The sequence below is a fragment of the Camelus dromedarius genome, chromosome X (genome assembly GCF_036321535.1).
Source record: "Camelus dromedarius isolate mCamDro1 chromosome X, mCamDro1.pat, whole genome shotgun sequence".
NCBI lineage: Eukaryota > Metazoa > Chordata > Mammalia > Artiodactyla > Camelidae > Camelus > Camelus dromedarius.
This window is the reverse complement of record NC_087472.1, coordinates 24,811,211-24,830,769: the sequence shown is the minus strand read 5'-3', so window position 1 is coordinate 24,830,769 and position 19,559 is coordinate 24,811,211. Positions and strand designations below refer to the sequence as shown.

The window sequence follows — 19,559 nt, the reverse complement described above, 5'->3', positions numbered from 1 at the left end:
AATCTGGAACCAGAAAAAGCCCTCTTCCTTTTCCCACATTCACTGCTGTAAGTATTAGAGTTGGAAATCACATCAGACTTCAAGAAGGTAACTATTTTATTGCTAATTTGCCATACAGCTGTCATTCTCAGGTTGACTGCTCTCAAAATTCCCATTACTTAAAAAAAAATTGGATCTAATAAGTAAAAAATGCTGGCTGATATATACTGTGGGTATACAGATTATTAGCTATGAGAAAAAAAAAAACAGGTTAACTGTTAATACCTTAATGTACTCAATCCACTGTTGCAAGAGAACCTGAACACCACCTCGAACTCTACTGAAGAGCTGATACAGGAGAGATAAATCTTGAATTCGGTTTTCATCAAGGAGGTTATTTAAACCTGAATTTTGAAACATTTGGTATTAGAAAAGTGAACAAAAAAATCAGGTATTTTAATTAAAATTAAGTTAAATTATTACTGACACTGGTATGAACTATGACTACTAGTCTGTGAATTTTAATACAGACTTGCTTTGAATTAAACCCAAGAGACAATCACTTTTCCAAGTAAAAAGTAAATACAGGAAACTTCAGTTTATATAAAAATAATTGGATAACAGTTTATATCATTTAGCATGGTGGATCACATGTATAAACCAATTTATATAAACTGGTTTACATAAATACACTAAATTATAAATACCTCATATGTGCTGCAATAGCTGTATTATATTTACATTAGTGTATACAGCTATATTTCAAAGTATTAGATATGGCCTGTGGTGTATCAAAAACCATGAATCAATAGGCCAAGTTTAAATGAAATTCTAAAGCATCTGATTTTCAGAATGAAGTAACAGTGTAACTACATTAAAGTTCTAAAACATTTTATAGAGAAGAAAAGATGGCTGGAGAGAAGTACTTTTGCCTACTTGTGGCGCTGTCAAAGTAAAATTCAGGGTATACTGATAGATCACTTAGGATTAATAGAAATGCTTGGTTTTATATGCTAGGAACAAAAACACCTTAATAGTAACACAGTAAGTAAATAAGGACTGTGTTAAGTAATAAAAACACAGTAATAAGGAAAGACAAAACGGAATGCCCTTCTCTATTACTGTAGTCTTACAAATTAAATAAAAACTCCAGAATTCTGTTTCTTTACTGGAGTTGCTAGACTCCTCTCCTCTCACTTCCTGTATCTTTAAGCTAAGGAAAGAGGCACCTCCTGAAAGTTTACTGTGATGAACAGGTAAAAAGGATTGTGTCCATCCTCAGAAATGCAGCCACATGTTATCAGACTTTTAAAAGAGTAATCTTCAAAAAATTTTCTACTTGTTTGTTGAGACCATTTTAAAAGCAATCTCTTATTTATAAATTGTCAATTACCTTTCTGAAGAATTGCTGTTAAGTGTTCACCTAGAAGTTGTTTTTCTACAGTAGCAATTAATGACTTCCTACAAGGAAAAAAAATTTAGAATTGCTGACATTTGACTTCTCTGAAAATTTAAAGCCTCTCCTGGGGAAAAAAATCAAATAGCTCATTTTATGTTCATTTCAATACTCCTATCCTATGTATAAATTTATTGATGCTCATTGTTTCTCTACTTTACACCTAGAAGAAGGAAAACATTGTATATTTCAGAATTTTCTTACATGAAATTAATAGTTCCACAATCTTGCCGTGACTGGCTATTCCCAAATTTCTCTGCTTTTATTAGGAAAGTATCTATGCTGCTTACATGAACTCCTTGGTTGGTAGTATTTAGGAAAGCACAGAAATACTTTCTCCTATGAACACTGACTGAATTTTAATTGGCCCGAAGATTTCAAAGATCACATCAGCTTGTAATACTATTTTTAATTATGTCTTAAACACATACACATACTAATAATCAAATCCTTGATTAAATCTAATTAACTAGGGAAACTAACAACTCAAAGCTTGCACTATGAAAACGATTGTTAAAAAATCTCAAGTCACACCTGAAAATAGTTACTAACATGTTTGGGGTTGCCTAAAGTGCCTTAGGTGACTCAATAACACAGGTTAAAGCTACTAGGCTTAGCATGTAATACTTACTGGGTGGTCTGATCTAGGTAAGTAATAAGTCTGTCTGCTTCTTCTTCTAGACGTTTGTTAACGTGATGAAGATATTCAGGAACCTACAAAGATAGTTTTTTATATTATTGTTTTCCTCCCCATAAATCATTCAGATAATATTAAGTCCAAAAGATCCTGGGAGCAGCCCTGTCAAATGTGTAAAATTATAGGTAGAGTTTATGATCCAGAATTCTGGCCTTTAAGAAGAGAGAAAAGAAAGGAACACCTAAGTGAGAGAAAAGCAGCATGATGTTGGGAAGATAAACACAAAGGGCGGCTTATGTTCTATAAAGTAGGGTCTATTGTGCGACACAGCGGATTTATTAATCATGATTTTTACATACCTCTCTTTCCTGCATTAATTTTTGGCCTTCGGCTGCGTAGAGTCGGTTAGTTTCTTCCAAAAATCGTTGTTCAAAAGAATCCTGATAAATCTGGGAGGAGGTTAACAAAATAAAGGAGTTCATTTATTCAATAAGTATTTATTGAATGTCCTCTATGTGAACAGCACTATGAATTTGGTTTTTGAACATCAAACTACGGATAGCAATTTGCTCTGTAGTAAGTGAAGCAGTTAACTTACTTGCAAATCAGAGAGCATGCTTAAAAGGCTTCGGAGTAAACTTCTATCAATTGCTTCACCATTCCTTTCCCTCTCAATCAAAAGAAGAATGCCATCAATTGTCTTATTCTGGACTTTCTGATCACTTATAATATGAGCCCTAAATAACTCCAGTCCCATGTCCCTAAAATAAAAAAAAATATATAATCTAAATTAATTGACAACAATACCACTTCAGGAGAGGCTTGCTTAACTTCTCACCACATGCTAATTAGGGCTCCAGGCTTTGAAGCAGCAATTGTAAAAGGATAAAATCCACACACTTAATTTTAAATAACATTATCAGATTCAAGCATACAGGAAACTCATTTTGTCTTTAATGAGAACTGAGGCTAAATTCCCATCTTCCTCCATAACTAAGTTTTGTTGTATTACTTCCTTTGGTGGATTTCTTCCTTGGTCAAATCAAGAGACAAAATTAGTTCAAAGCTATAAAACGGTCTTTACTGTACTGGTAATGAAGGCTTAATTGCTCATTTGTCAACTGGCTTCAGTACTCAAAAATGAGTAAGCTCTCTGATAATTGCCACAGGTAGATGCTAAGCACATGGTAGGGGTAAGAGCTCATTATACTCTTCTATTTTCATGTATACATGGAACTTTCCATAATAATGTTAAAAGATATTGAGTGAACTCTTGATCAGCAACAAAATGATGCACACTCAGACAGTTCGGAGCAAACTTTAATCCCCTTAGCTAACAAAAAAAAGTCTTCATAAATTACTATAAGCTCAGGGAATGTTAGCTATCTCCAATATTAGCATAACAACTCATAATTAAGCAGGTAAAATTGCTATAAATATAAGCCTAGAAACCAAATGTCAGTTTTTAGGAAAATATTCACAGTATCACTTACTCTCTTCTATTAGTATAATTAAGATTTGACTATGACTTGTAACAAAACTTTTCATAATTTTTTTTCTGGCATCCTTACCAAATGGAGGGTAGCATTGAATTCTGAAGAACGTAAGTCCTATCTAGAAACAAAAAAATGCTCCTGATCATGATCTGCCAGAGAAAAAAAAGAAAAACAATTTTTATATTTTGTGAAGCTGAAATATTTGCTCTTGATAAAATAAGACTGCAGGGTTTACTTGTATATATTCTAGACTACTAGGATCAAATGTACAGATAAACACATCTACCTGAGAATACGCTTATATATAATTTTTGTTAAACTATTTTATTGTCTTAATTCTTGCTGTAGTTCCCAGAAAAAAAACACAACTTAACATGGTCCTATGACTTCTTCACAACTTGAGAAATAACTGAAAATAAAAATGGAATCAAGGTGACGCACATACAATTTTTCCTCAGCAACAGTCCTCAGGATAACACTGCATTAAAAATACACATGGGATTTTGGGCAGGGGGGATGGATTTTAAGATTTTTAATTTGCAGACTATAAGGTACAAAATAATACCAGATTAGGGAAAAAGGAAAAGGTTATGATCTGAATAAGCTAAAATACAGGACGACCATGAGGCACCTTTATAAGTAATCAAATAGCGGGGCATGGATAGCTATCAAGTCTGACAGATAAAACAACACTTATTTAATGAGACAAGTACTTTTTGGTTGTGAGACAAAAATAAAAATGATCTTAAGGTGCAAGTCATTCTAAAGTACTGGTATACCTATAATTTGCAGTTTTAAAATAGGAAACTCAACCAAAATTAGTTTCCAGTTCAGGACAAGAATAGATATTGAGACAGTGTCCCTATTGCAAAGTTTTAAAAACTAACACTTCGGTATTTGAAGAAACTTATTTTTTTAAACTACAATATTTAGCTGAAATGTAATGCTTTTTCCAGCTTACCATTTGTCTGCAATGGTTTTGCCAACATCTATCGATCTTCTTTAGAAAAAGAACACTATCCAATGAATCCGTGAGATATATGTTAAGGAAATTTTAAAAGTGCTTAGTACAAGTATTATATGCAATCTAAGAGCACAATTTGTCTTAAATATGGAATGCCCTACATACTAAATGAAACTAAATATAGAACAAAATGCTACTTCTTAAACTGTAAAAACATGTTAGATTCCACTGAAAATACCTTTAAAAACAAGTCTTAGATATAATTGCGCATTGTTGACATAATAAACCGAAAACACAATGCCAATTATTTCCCTTAGATTATCTTTCCTCAAATGGAAATCTGTTGGGACAAAGAAGGGTAAAGACACCTATCTTATTTACACTAATAGATTAGTGTATACTAATTACTAATACAATGTAGATTTGGACCTTAATTAAAGCTGAAAAGTCAAATTGCTTCCTTCTCTAGAAGCAAAATGAACAAAAATAACAAACCTATAAAACACAGGGATTCCATTTCAAGCTACATTAAAAAGTGAGTTATAGAGAGGGAAGAAAAGAGGAAATACAAAATGTTTTGTTTTTAAAAGGATATTCTCTAAATTGATGAATTTGTGCTTTGATGTGATCTTCACAAATCTGTCTCAGCTGCTTGTACAAGTTTGCAGAAATCTTGTAGGAACAGAGATTTTCCACAGCCTGCAAAATTAAACATACACTTTCTGAAGGAGAGAATGGGTGGATTTCTCAATTATTTACAACAAATTCTCATTTGTTATTTCTACCATGTCAGCTTATTAAAAAGGCTTATTCATCCATTTAAAACACAAGGTAAAACAACAAAATATCAATGTGGATAATGAACTTTTTTCATAACCAGTGTACTATCCTAATCCCCCCCACACACAAATTAATGTATCTATTATGGCTGTACCTGTAACATATAACAACGGCTACATATAAATTGTCTTGTTCTTTAAAAATGTTAATTGTTTTCATAAGCAGAATTCTACTTTGAGTTTGAAAAATAATTTCACCAATTTGTTTATTAGATGGGTTGGTTGGGCCATTCAACCAATATTTAATTAAAATTTCTTTATACTTTCTTTGGTTTTCCTGAATAGAGCAATGCAGAGTTTATTGCTAGCAGTATTACAATGAATGTGATACAATTATACATCAAGGATTTTTCTCCAACATTTTACTTTATTTAAATAGAGGCTTTTAAGAAACAGGCTCGAAGACTTAGTAAACAATCTTACGGTTACCGGGGAAAGGGAGAGGGAGGGATAAATTTGAGAGTTTGAGATTTACAAATGTTTGCCACTATATATAAAAATAAATTTTAGAAAAGTTTCTTTTGTATAGCACAGGGAATTATGTTCAATATCTTATAATAACCTTTAATGGAAAAAAATATGAAAATGAATATATGTATGTATATGCATGACTGGGATATTGTGCTGTACACCAGAGATAGATACATTGTAATTGACTGTACTTCAATTTTAAAAAAAGAGGCTTTTAAATGTGCACAACTGAATAAACATTAATTACTAGATAAATACTGTATTTTTACTTCATTCTAATAATCGAAATGGTCTTTCATACTCAGATCCCAAAAGAATAAACTTCAGATTTCAGTGTGCTTCTTGTTATGTGTATCAAAATACTTTCAAGCTTAATACAACAGGCATGGTAAAACTCTTTGGATGAACTCTGATACAATTTACAATTCCAACTAGTAATTGACTTAAGTATAACACCAGATTTCTTTCTCACCACAACAGAAGGCAAAAATTCCATTAAAATTGACTCTAAGGGAGCATCCAAGTTCTGCTGGTTGGAGTGGAATTTTATAAATATGTAGTTGGAAGTCATATTCCCAGTATGCAGGTCCAGCAAATAAACTAGCAAATGAAAAGTAAGCTTAAAGGAAATCACTTATGCCTAAGGAAAAAAGGCACTACACCTTACCAGGGAACAGCTGGCCAACTGATCCAGCAGCTAAAGAGGAATAAGAAGGCTGAGTCTAAGGGTGTATTTGCCTAAGGGTGTATTTATATTTATTTCATGTGCCTGACTGGTTCACATTGGTCCTCTGCAGATTCTTTCCCTTCCTCCTTTAGTATTCTCATTGTATCTTGGTGTTCTTTTTGAGTGACTCATTTTCTCAGCCTTTATAATTTCCCTGCTTAGGTCCTGTCTTTGTATTTCACTTTCTCCACATTTCCCATTTTCAGTACTTTTCCAGGTCCTACTTCTACCATTCCCTTCCGCTGTGTTCCTCTTTCTCCCATAGTTAGTTCTCATCGCGTCTATTTATCTTCTCTAACAAGATACTGTAATTCCCTTACTACTCAGCTAGGTTCCATTTCTTCCAATGAGCTTTCCTTAATAGCCTCAGCTACCAGTGACTCATTTGGCACTATCACCAATCACACCACACTGACTTGTCACTGAGTCAATACTGTATCTTTTTATGTGTATATCCTGTCCCCAACTCTCCTTAATAACAGAAAGAGACCACATGCTCATGTATCTACATGTTCCTTAATACTTTTTGGGCTTTGAATCAGGTGAATAAATATAAAAAAACTAATGTACCTACAACTAGCAATGTGCCCTAACATAGAAGGGGCTTAGAGTTTAAGGAGAAAGCTGGCTGGAAAACATATAATTACAATATACTGTCTTAGGTGCTATGATGGGAATAAGCATAAAGGCAAGGTGCCCAACCCAATTTTTAGGGCAGGGGCAAGTCAGGAAAGGCTTCCTGAGCAGAGATAAAGAGGTGGAGTCCCAAAGACCCAAAGGAAAATAGGTAAGAGTTAATGGGAATAGTGAGAAATAGAGAATTAAGCTGGGCTTTATGTATATACTTGTGTTTAGTTGGAGGGTGGTTTAAGATGTTAAAGGCAGGAAAAGAAGGAAAGAGAAAGGCAGGAGCATCTAAAGTGAGTTTTAAAGGTCCAGTTGGAAGAGAACACTTTGCTTCTCTTAATTTAGCCTTGACTGCTTAACATATAGACCAGATTTAGTGACTTGCCTTCCTTAAGAACTTTTCTATCAAGCTCTTCAGGTACTAGTATGGAGAAATTTCATAATAGGTATAAAAAAATACAAAGGACTGAATGGTGTTGTGTGTGGTCTACCATCATTTACTTGAAAAAAAGTAGAGAAAATTAATTTTAAAAAACCCACACAGTTGTTTGTACATACATGAAACATTTCTGGAACTATACTCACCGAACTAATGTTTGTCGAGCGGGGAATTAACTGGGGGAGGGGTGTTGGAGGTAGGAGTGGAAGTGAAACTTTCTACTACAAGCTTTGCAATACTTTCTGGGCTCTGAACCAGATAAATACATTAAGTATTCAAAAAACTTAAGTACTTGCCTTCCCCACTAAAACCCTATCTTCCTCACCACCACACTTTTTTGCATGGCATTCAAGGCTCAATATTACCATTTTAATCTCATGTCTGTTTATAATCTTTCCATACACCCTGTGATCTAAACACTGCTTTCCTCACTTTCAAGCAAGGCCTGTATGGAGCAGTCACGTGTTCCTAAAGCAGTGGCTTCCAAAATTTTTTGACAAGACAGTAAGAAATACATTTTATGTCACAATCCATTGTACATAAATTTATGTAATTTAAACAAAATTTTCATGAAACTACACTCACCGTTACTATGTGTGATGTATTCTGACATTTTCTATTTTATTTCTTAAAAATAAAATGTTGGTCACAAACTACCAATTTCATGAGCCTACCAGACTATAAACCATCTCAGGGGCAAGGACTAAGTGATCTCTATATGCCTATGGCATCTGCCCAGCTTTGCAGAGTGAGCAACCACTGATTCAGCAAGAATGGGATGTTTACTAAGTACTCTATATATGTTAGCTGTTGGGATAGAAACACGGATAAGAAAGTGTTAAATGAGTACTTAGGCGTTTGACAAAAACCCTATTTTATTCCAGACCTTTAAAATGCACTTTTAGAAATGTATTAATTATTTTACACTTCACTAAACACTTTGGAAATTCCTGAAAGTTTGATCTGGTATAATTATTACTAATATAATCCTGTTTCACAGGCAACTATTTGTATTAAACAGATTAGATAACTCTACAAGTCTCTTAAATAAAATTATCTTTTCACTTAAGCTCCCAATCATTACTTGTTAAATATGCTGCCTTAAATCTGTTTTGAAGGTAGCTGGGTGTAAAATAAAAACATTCTAATAAGGTTTTAAACTTTAATCCTCCAAATCCCAGCCCCTTCCTTCCAAAATCCATACATGTCACATCAAAAACATGTCTGAAGAACAAAAAAAACTCACAAGAAAATATGTATGTGTCACAAATGAAATGCAAAACTACAGTTCCTGAAATCTGATGCTTTGCAGGATACAAGATTTAAGAAACAGCAAAGGTACATAAAGTTGCATTTGGGACAAGCAGAAATGAGGGTGAGAAATAAGACTAGAATAAAAACATGAAGAGGATTAAAATAAGGATTAAAAAATACAAAATGTGAAAATTAATGGTAAGGGAGGAAATATAGAAATTTTTTTGATTTAACAACAACAGACACTTAAGAAAAATATTAACTTCTCACCAGGGTGCTGAACTCTGGTCAGTGGCCTAATGGGTTGGCACTTATTTTTCAAACTATATGTTTAAAGAAAAGAAAGCACACCACAAAACTTTTCAACAACTGATATAGTAATAAAACTCAAATTATCTGTCTTTTTAAATCTAGTAAAGATGGCTAAAATAAGATACTCAAAATGTATCAAAAACTAAGAATTTACAGAAAGAAAGCCAGACAATGAAACCTAAATTATTTTTCTTATTACAGCTACCAAAAAGAGCTTAAGCAAGACTGAAATTATCAAGGACTAAGAATTTGTAGTTGCACATTTTCTTAAATTGCAGGGACAGTGTTAATTTAGTAAAAAGAAGAGCAACAGTAATGTGACCAGGTTTAAAAATTTAAAAACATCAACAGAATGACAACAGTTAAACTTGCAGAACACAACAGCTAGTCATCAACACAGAATACAATAGCTAGTCACCTCTGCAAGGAATGTTAACTGCTCTCCTCTAGTTACTGACTGCTTAAGAACCCAGAGTTTACAATGGAAAATAACCTATACTGAGATGGATGCACTATTTGCATTCAGTCTCAATGAATGAATCTTTAATTGAAAGGATCATTATTTAAGATTTATTTCACAAAAAGCGAATCAAACGAGAGCGCCCATTATTTATTTATTTAATGATAGATAAGATTATTTCCGTCAGAACTGAAACATGGACTAAGCTTGCCTTCAAAGATAATGGCTAGAAATTTATACTAAAAAGAAATGTTACACTTTCATATATAAAACAGCCAGCTCCAAAAAAGGTAGCTGATTTTTAAAACACTACACAGCTACTCATACAAGGCTGTCAACATGAGGAAAATAATCCCATTATTCCAAAATTCCAACTATAAAGGTACCACACGTAAAAACAAGACACATTCTTGAGAGGTACATAGGAACACTGTTCCTAGAGAGTTATTCTCTTTTTCTATTATTTTTTCAATTTGGCTAGTGGTGTTTTCTGATGCGTATTTGGAACTTAATCTATTTATCAGCCAGCTGTTCTGGCCCAGTGTGGATTTAGAATTTTAAAATATGTGGCTTTAGAGCTGTATAATAAAATGTAATCTTACAGATATCTTTTTTAAAGACTAAAATACCTATCATCATCATCAGTGACATGGACATACAGCAGGCAGTGTGTAAGTACTTTTTGCAGTATTTTATTTACAACTGAACAAACCTGCCATATAGGTAGTGCTATTCTCCCTATTTTGCAAATGAGGAAGCCAAGGCTTAGAGAACTAACTCTCCCAAAGTTATCGTGAGTGGCAGATGTCTAATCTGAGGCAGGCTGATCAACTCAAATGTCAGTGCATGTAACCAGACTCCTATCTGTAGTCAATCAAAAACAAAACAAGCAAACAAACAAAAAAACCCAAACCAAAATAACATGAACCACTGCTTCACTCTTACAAGATTTTAAGGTTGTGGAGGAAAGACAATTTTTAAACTCAGGTACAATCCTCACTTAAAATCACTTTTAAAAGACAATGTTTGCTTATTGCAAATACACTTAGACACCATGTTCTTTTCTAGAAATTAAAAACTTAGAGGAGGAAATATATGCAATCCACACTAGGGACTTCCATGCTTAAGCTTTAAAGCAAAATGGCTTTGCATTCATAGATATATGCCAAGTGTTTACTTTAGGGATAGAGAGTGGGATGGGGGAATGAGGTATACTACATTTGTTTGGTATACTACATACTTCTATACTGTTTCAATTTTAGGAGAGTATTTTTAAATTACATTTCAACCAGTCAAAATCAAACAAGCACCTGAAATCCAGATGGTATGAAATAATTTTACTTTTATTCTCTTTTTTGAACTTGAACATCTCAAAATAATCTTTCTGAGAACAATCCAAAGGAAAAGCATTTCTAAAGTTAACGTCAAAAACAACAAAAGAACTAGAAACAAATGCTTTTGATTTTATTATAACAGAAGTAGTAAAGCATTATGAAAACCCCTAAGAGTGAAAAGTTATAACACTGATGTTAGGCTAAAGAAATGAAACTGAACAATAGCAGGTAAAATTCTGGAGCACAAGGAAGGAAAAACACAAAACGTAAGCTACAAGCTCTTGAAACAAAGAAATTTAACTTAATTTATCAGGAAAAATAGCTTGTGAACTCAAAAGCTCTAGAAAAATATTCAAGGTAAAATAAGGGTTCATTAACAAATAAATCAATGTTATAAATATAAAATATATAAAGTCAATCAATGTTATAAATACGAAATATATAAAGTAACACGTTATTGAAATTAAACATGCTATATGCCAACATATCCAAATAAACACCATATACATGCATGAATGAAAAAAATTACCTTCTTTGATGACAAAGACTTTTTCCCTAAAGTAAAACCATTTATATGCTTCAAACACAGCACTACAGAGGTATGCGAAGTGCTATAGTGTATCAGTGAAAGGGCACTGGACTAGAAACTTGAGCATCTTGGTTTAAGTCCCTTGCTCTGCCAATATGTCACTTTGGGCATATTGTTATTCCCTGAGACTTCTGTTTCCTCATCAGTAGAGTGAGGATAAATAACTACTACCTTACCTACTTCACAAAGGGTTTCTATATTGCTTCAATGAGATAATCATACTTTGTAGGCTGTCACATACCCTTTACGAAGAAAAGATACGGGACCACGTGGTTTCTTAAGGCCTTTTCAACTCTAATTCTTTAATTCTTTTATTATTGTACAACTCAGGAGCCACGTATGTAATAAACCAACATAGCCAAATGAGGTGGGCTTAACCTTAAATAATACTTTAGTACTACTACTATCTAACACTTACATAGTATTATAATGCTTATAATATTACATAGCATTATTAACATGTATTGGGCACCATTCTGAGTGTTTGGCATACATTGATTCATTTAATGTAAACAGCAATAGAAACTGGTGATCCCAATTTACATATTACAAGTAAAAAAAATCATACTGTGGCTAGTGAAAAAGTTAAACTAGTGATAACACCAACTTATCTTTCTATATCATAGTGCTTCAAGGTTGTTTTCACAAACATCTTATTTAATTCTTATAAGCAACCCTGTGAGGTAGACAGAGCAGGTGTTCTTCCCCTTACTTACAGAGGAGGAAACAGAAGCTAGAAGTTTAGTACCTTGTCAGAGATCACAAGGGTGAAAGCAGTCAAAACCAGACTCCAATTCTTTGCCTTCTGACTCCTAATCCAAGGTTTGTCCATTACCATGGACAACTAAAATGAATAGATGAAAACTACAAATTCTGATAAACTGGACTAACATAATTTCTTACAAGGTATTCATCAATACAGAAACTCAAGCTATTGGGCTCTGAATCATTTTTTTAAATACAAAACTGATGGCATTATAATGGAAAGTAAACTTCTTAAATTGGTTGTGGCAAAAACAGAGTAGGGCAAAGTATCTTGGTAGTAAGAAGTCTAAATAAGTAATTGTCCATATTTATATATTTAAGTTAAAAACGTCAAGTACAGATTCGTTTGTTAAGCAAAAGAGACAATCCTGAACCTCAGACCAAGTTGCTATACTTCAACCTGCTGCTCATTTTTGGGCTAAAGTGTATCTTGTAGGTCAGGAGATAAGACAAACATAAAGAGCAAGAAAATGAGATGGCAAAAGCATTCTAATAGGAAGAGGTAGAATAAAGTATACTGAGACTCTCTACATTTCTTGAGGCCTTTCCTGTAGGTAACACCACTTAGCAAGAAGTATCACAATCGAATGACATATCACCAGAAATCATCTTTGGGATCCAGGTTATAGGATTCTATTATAGGTAAAACCTCTATTATACCAAGGTACTCCTAACTGTAAATTCTAGTAAGAAGGATCCAAGATAAGCCCAATTTATACCAATAAGACTGTACTCATAGTTTATGTCAGAATACATGGTCTAACTATAAAACAATGTATATATTAATTGAGAAATTATAATTAGAAGGCAACCAAAAGTCTACATAAGCACTCATTTCAGACAGTAAAACCCATTTACACTGAACCTCAATTAACACTAACCAAATCTGATAATCCACATTAATACATACCTGATAGAGTTCTTCTAAATTGTACTTAATCGAAGTGCTATTCTGGATAGCTTCAACCGCTTCTTTCAGTTTCTGCCATGTTTCATCTGTGTAGTTTTCTGGCAATTTAGGCTTATCTAGATGATATGTAAAAAGCTGTTATTAGAATGATATGTAGGTTATAGTAAGAAAAGGATCCATAAAACACAACAACAGTATTATTGCTCTTTAAGGGTAAATTGTGATCTTTATAATGATTACACCTAAATATTAAAGTAACTACTGTATTTAGGCTTAGTTTAAGGAATAAAATTTGAAGTGCCAGAATACCGTGTAAATCATTTTGACTCACCCACTAAAATTGAAGGTGAGGGTTTTCTCCTCCTATTGACTATATTGCTTCAAAAAATTAACATTCAAGAACGACAGATAAAAAATAACAATCTCGACCCTATTCCATCATGTGTAAAACCTAAGTCAATATGAATTTTATACCTGAGATTTAAAATACTGAGTGCCTACTATGTACAAGACACTTCATAAACATCTTAATCTTCCTAATAACGCCCTAAGGAAGGTATTATTATCCCTATTTTGCAACTGAGGAAACTGAGGCTGAAAGACTCATTATTAATAAGGCTTGCCCAAGGTCACCATAGCTAGTCAATGGCAAGACTGGGATTCTAATCCAGGTCTGACTCCCCCCTCCACATTTATGAAGCACCTACAGAAATGAAGAGAAACATCTTAACTCAAGTTTTAATTTAAACTACATTTATGAGCAGAGTGAAATTTAAAAAAATTAAAACATCCAAACGACTCCAGAACCTATGTAACACTTTCAGAATGGAAAAGAACATCTTAATCCAGGCTTTAATTTAAACTTTATTGACCAGCAGTGAGTATTTTTTTTAATTAAAACATCCAAATACCTTAATAATGTGTTTTTAATTTTAGGGGGGAGAGAAAAAAAAAACCCAAACAGAATCTCTGAAACCAGTATGCAAATACAATTAAGGTCATAGGTCATCTCTTTAAAAAAAAATCCTTGGATATTAAATTGATATATTTTAAGTTAAACAGTGAACATATTAGTTAATTACAAATCATATTTACTTGAGAAAGGTCTACTATTAAGTCAGAAAGATTACAACACTCTTGAGAGCCTGAGGGTGGGATAAGAGGGATAGAAAAAAGAAAAGGTTAAAAATAAACAACACTACAACCCTCTGGCTTGAGACAAAGTAGAGAATATTCCTGATTTCTACACTAATGTTGAAAATACAAGCATGGAGAACCTAATTTTCCCAATACTAATATTTAGTCAGAAGGCACTGCTCTGGTAAATATTACTTTAGTTCATTCATTTCACTTCTCCATTTAATAAACATTTTAGCATCTATTACTTGCCAGTTAAGGGTGTTGAAAAAGTCAGAAAAACAGAAACACAGCCAACAGATTAAAAAGTAATTCAGCTCAATTACATTTTTAAAAATCGCTGATTTTATATTTGCATCAATGCATTTATAATACTCCCAATCACATATCTCAAACACAAAATGAACAAATTTTCCTAAAAGCACCAGGTCAGTACTTTTAAACCCATTTTCAGTGATTAAAAAAAAAAGATGTAGTAATTGTTCCTATCTTTAGACTAGTGGTACACAGAGTTACTACTTCTGTGTATACACAGTATTTTTCACTTCCAACCTCTACCTTTGGAAAGAAATGCAAAGATCATAAATATTTTTCTCCAGCAACTGCTTCCACAATGAATTTCAGGAATGTAGTATTCAACATTATAAATCTAACTACAAATCATGTTTGAACATGAAAAGATCACTACTGCTATCTGCATTTCTACGGACTAGATAATGTGGCCTATTGAAGCATAAAAATAAAAATCCCAATAGTGCCAAGGCTCACTATGTACCTGAAATAAATCTTTTTAGAATACAAATTTCTCACCTGTAAAATCCGGGTCAATCATATTGATTGTGAATGTTATAAGGAATAACAGATTAGATACAATACGCTGAGACAGACCTCCAAATACTGCACAGAAACACCCAGTGTATGCTTCAGCACAAGGATACTAACCACCCTCGGAAAATGAACCCTCCACCCAAAAAGGACCTCCCTCCACCTCACTGATTATGCATAAAACATTAGGCCACCTCGATACTGTTTAATATATTAACATAAATAGAGCACGTGACCACTCAAGTGTCAAATCCTTAGGTGATTATGGATTTTGGCCTTGGTTACCTTTAAAGTTCTTGATCACTAACTTCTTAGCAGAGCCAGGCTTGCTGTTAGCAAAGCTAGAGACGGTGGTAGAAGATTTGGCTAGGCCGTTTGCGTGATGCACCGAAGCCACAGAAGAGATTAATATACTCTTATTTTTAAGTTGCTGCTGCTGAGATGTTGCAGCAGTTGGTGAAGATGAGGAGGAGGAGGAGGAGGATTCCTCAGCCATCTTCGCATCAAACCCTACAAACTCCAGGGTGTCTTCAAAACGCAGCTTCTTCTGTATCGGTACGTAGCTGGGAGCAGCCACTGAAACCCCCAGGCAGGAGAAGGACGAAGTTGAAGGGGATGCCGAATCCCTGGGTTGTAAAGGAGGAGTGGAAGAGGAGGAAGAGGTGGAATCAAAGTCTTCTCTCTCGTTACTACTGTTACTGCCGCTACTGCTGCTGCTGCTGTTTAACTTTCTCTTCTTGGCAGAGGTGGGCGGAGTGGTGCTGGTATTACCATCAGTGGCAGATCTGACCTCCTGAGCAGCAGCAGCAGCTGAGGGATTGGGGGAAGAAAAACCTGTTGGAAACATGAAAATAGCGGGGTCAACAGGCAGACGAGCATCAAAAACCTACGTTTATATGCCTGCGTGCGTGTAGGAGAGAAGGTGGCAATGCTAGAGGGGGAAGGGAAGAAAGAGAGGAGAAACACAGAGGACGAGAAGGAAAGTGAAGGGGGGGGCTCCACCGGGGGAATGGGAGGGTTTGGGAAGGCGGATAGGCTGACACCAGGAGTGAGCAGAACAAGGGGAGAGAGCGAATGAGGAGGCAGACAGGTAAACGGCCTTGCCGTCCCCCTCCCCTTCTTTTTGGTCTCTCTCCCCCTTTTCTGCAGGAGCGACTCAGAGAGTCTGTGAGGCTGCAGCTCCTCCTCCTTTTCTCCCTCTCTCTGGGAGGGGAGATGCCGTGGTTGGGGGGAGGGGGAGGGGGGAGGACCGGAGCTTGTTATTGTCAATAGCACAAGAGGCTAAAGATGGCGACACTTCCGGTCACGCGGAGGCAAGGGAGGGGCGGTGTCTGTCCCCGGGAGTGGGGGGTGGAGAGAAGCACTGCAGGCGCTCGAGGGGCGGGGGTGCGGGCTTGTGGGGAGGCGGCAGGAAAGGGGCGGCTGTGGTACCCGAAACGTCCGTGCTCCTTCGCTGGCACTCGCTCTCCCTCCCTCTCCTGCTCCCCTTCCGTAGCAGCACTCCCCTCCCCCGGCGCACCGGTAACTCCCACCCCCTCCTGAACAGTCCCGCGGGAATCTCCGCGCCGCAACGCCCTTACCGGAAGTGACTGGGCAGACACTTTTCATAGCGCCCAGATCCCGAAGCCCCCAGGTCCGCAGGACTTGAGGTGGGGGGGGAGAAAAGGGAAGGGGGGGGAAGAAGTGGAAAGGGAGGAGGGGGCGGGCCTTCGAGACACCTTCGGAGCTCCTGATTGGCGTTTCCTGAATGCGAGGCGGGCAGGGAGGGGGTGGTGCCGGGAGAAGGAGCGGGAAGGAGCCTGAAGGGGAGGGAAGATGGTGACGGTGAGGGGCGGGGTGAGCCGGCTGGGAAAAAAGAGGAGGAGGGAGGGAGTAAAAAGTAAGGAGAATGGAAACTTTGAAAGAGATAAAGGAATAAGGAGGGGTTGCAAGGCGAGAGGAGTAACCCGAAATGGAGGAAAACATAATCATGCCATTATGCCTGCTGCTAGGGAGGAATGTAGTGATGTTAAGATAGGAAAGGAAAAGAAAATGAGCTTAGAAAAAGGAGTTTATGATTCGGTTGAGCTATAAATTTTCTCTTTTATGTCAAGAACCACCGCTGACCCAATACTGGGTTTTGATACCTTTCTCAGTAATGTAGTTGCAAATCCTTTTACCTTCCTACCAGGAGTATTTTCTAAGATGGCTTGCCAGAGTTAAGGGTGCATTCTAAAGCCAAGAAACAGGAAGGTAACTAACACCCCCTCCCCAACACAATTCGCAGGACCAACCCCAACCCCGACCCCTATCAGTGATTAACCCGGTAGTTTACAGACTAAACAAAGCCACTTCTTTTCCTAAATCTCGGTTCATACACTTTGCCTTAAAGAAGACGTTTTAGGAGAACAGTACTGGCAGAAGTCAATGTTTTCTACCAATACAGTCCATGAACCCAAATTTTAAAATGCATTACTCATAAGAACAAACCTCTAAATTTGGTTAAATTAGCAACAATAAACCGTGTAAATTCCCTGTTGAGAGTATTTAATCCGAGGGTATAGGGGGAGGGGTAGGAGGACACAATGTAAATAACATATGCCAACCTGTTGCTCTTTCTAACTGCAGAAACATTTCAATGAGCATGTACTGAAAATGTTTGTATTCCTGACACTATACGAAGTTCCTGCATTTGAGAAGCCAGTGGGGGAAGAATTTCAAAATTAACTTCTATAACAGTACTATGACCAGTGTACAAAGTGCTGTAGGAACAGGGGAAACAAGAATTTGGGGGAATACTTGAATAGAAAGAGCTTCATAGAGGAATTGACGTTTATGCTGGGTCTCAAAGAGGGAGGTGCCAAAAAGACAAGAGGGGAGAGGGTGAAAGGCATTCTGGGCAGTAGAAACTGGGAAAGCAGGGAGTTGTGAAAGGGCCTGGGCTGTTTATGGAGATATGGCAAGTGCAGTGAGGCTGGAAATTAATATGTCTGGTTGGAAGTAAGAAAGATGAGGATCTAAGGTGCCTGGCACATGAAGCCAAAAATTTTGGAGTCTACCCTGTAGGCTAGGGTAGACAGTATGGAAACCAAACCGGGTTTTTAAAGGCAGGGTAGTGGCAGGATTATGGGTGGAGTAAAAGCAGTTTGAATTGTATAGTCTGAGAGAGACAAATCAGAACCCTAAGAATAAATCAGTTTTCTAATTTTGTTTACACTTTTAATTTTTTTTTCGTCTTGAAAAGTCCTTGGTTTTTCAAGCAAATCCTCCTGGAAAAGTTACCACCTTGGGCCACTATCAGCTTTGTGGTGTTTGATGTCAACAGGCTGAGAGCAAGGTTCTAATGGAATTTAAGCCCCAGGGCCACAGAGAAGAGAGATAGAGGCCTGAAAGGGGGAAGATGGGCTCCTGTCTGTTTTGAATGTACCATATTGTTCTTCCTGCCCAAAATAATACTGTAGACTCTTAAGGCCAGGGAAGGTGTCCTAAAATACTAAACCCTCCTTAATTGTGTCTCACATTTCACACCGTGCTGAACAACTTTGTAAATGCAGAGTAAATACTTAGTGAATTGAGTATTTCATTGAATGAGAATAAAATAATGCATGTCTTCATAAATGAGGATTAACTGGCTACTTTTCAGGATTTAATAATAAAGGTTGTTTTAATTCTTGTGGTTATATTCTTTAGAAGGATGTTTGGAAGGGCCAGGTGATAATGGCCCAAAGAGTTATTTTTCAAGGACGATCTGCATTTTAATCAAGGACTTTTCAAGACCAAGAAAAAAAAAAGTGGGCCTTGTTCTCACTCATGTAATTCTATTCCTTAGAAGGGTGTATGGAAGTGCTAACTATTTAAAAAATTACAAATATTAGTGCCATACAAAGATAGACTTTTATACTAACATACAGGATAGCTGAGTCCTGTTAATATTCAACTACGTACTAGTAATAATAGCTCCCAATCTGACATGATTATCTAAGCCCTTTAGTCTTCCGCATTACATGTTAGTTCTAAAAGCACAGATCCTTGGCTCTTGAACTCTAGCTCACTTTGAATGATCCAGTAGTCTAACCTACTATTTCAGTTCTCCATGAAATACCCTTACGTGAGTTTTGTGGGAAAATATTTTTCTTTTTTTTTCTTAGTGATTAATAATAATTTTCCTCTTCACATTTTACAACCTTATTTTATTTTGAGCCAGGTCAATCCTCACATGTTTAGCACACCTTAATATGGATATGTAATTTAAAGAATTGTTTTAAATTTAACTTTTACATTTTGTGGCACAAACCAACTTAGGTATTACTATATATGATGTATGAGGACGAGAACTTTGTGTCTTTTTGGAAACTTGGA

The 19,559-nt window shown here is 35.9% G+C and overlaps 1 protein-coding gene across 3 annotated transcripts in view; it reads right to left on the bottom strand.

The window, feature by feature from the left end:
• The window catches only part of CUL4B (cullin 4B), a 30,557-nt gene extending 13,654 nt beyond the window's left edge, over window positions 1-16,903 (bottom strand). The window contains exons 1-11 of one of the 3 annotated variants that reach the window (XM_064482792.1): window positions 16,802-16,903; window positions 15,507-16,055; window positions 13,260-13,375; window positions 5,128-5,231; window positions 4,530-4,599; window positions 3,644-3,717; window positions 2,671-2,833; window positions 2,432-2,521; window positions 2,067-2,149; window positions 1,373-1,440; window positions 265-383 (exon numbers count right to left, since the gene is read on the bottom strand). In XM_064482792.1, coding sequence (XP_064338862.1) covers window positions 265-383; window positions 1,373-1,440; window positions 2,067-2,149; window positions 2,432-2,521; window positions 2,671-2,833; window positions 3,644-3,717; window positions 4,530-4,599; window positions 5,128-5,231; window positions 13,260-13,375; window positions 15,507-16,055; window positions 16,802-16,829 — 1,464 coding nt within the window. In that variant the 5' untranslated portion in view covers window positions 16,830-16,903. Of the gene's footprint in view, window positions 1-264; window positions 384-1,372; window positions 1,441-2,066; window positions 2,150-2,431; window positions 2,522-2,670; window positions 2,834-3,643; window positions 3,718-4,529; window positions 4,600-5,127; window positions 5,232-13,259; window positions 13,376-15,506; window positions 16,056-16,652; window positions 16,687-16,801 lie in introns of those variants that run through there. The other 2 variants (XM_031445658.2, XM_064482793.1) reach the window with 2 other exon arrangements.
• Between the last annotated feature and the right edge of the window lie 2,656 nt (window positions 16,904-19,559).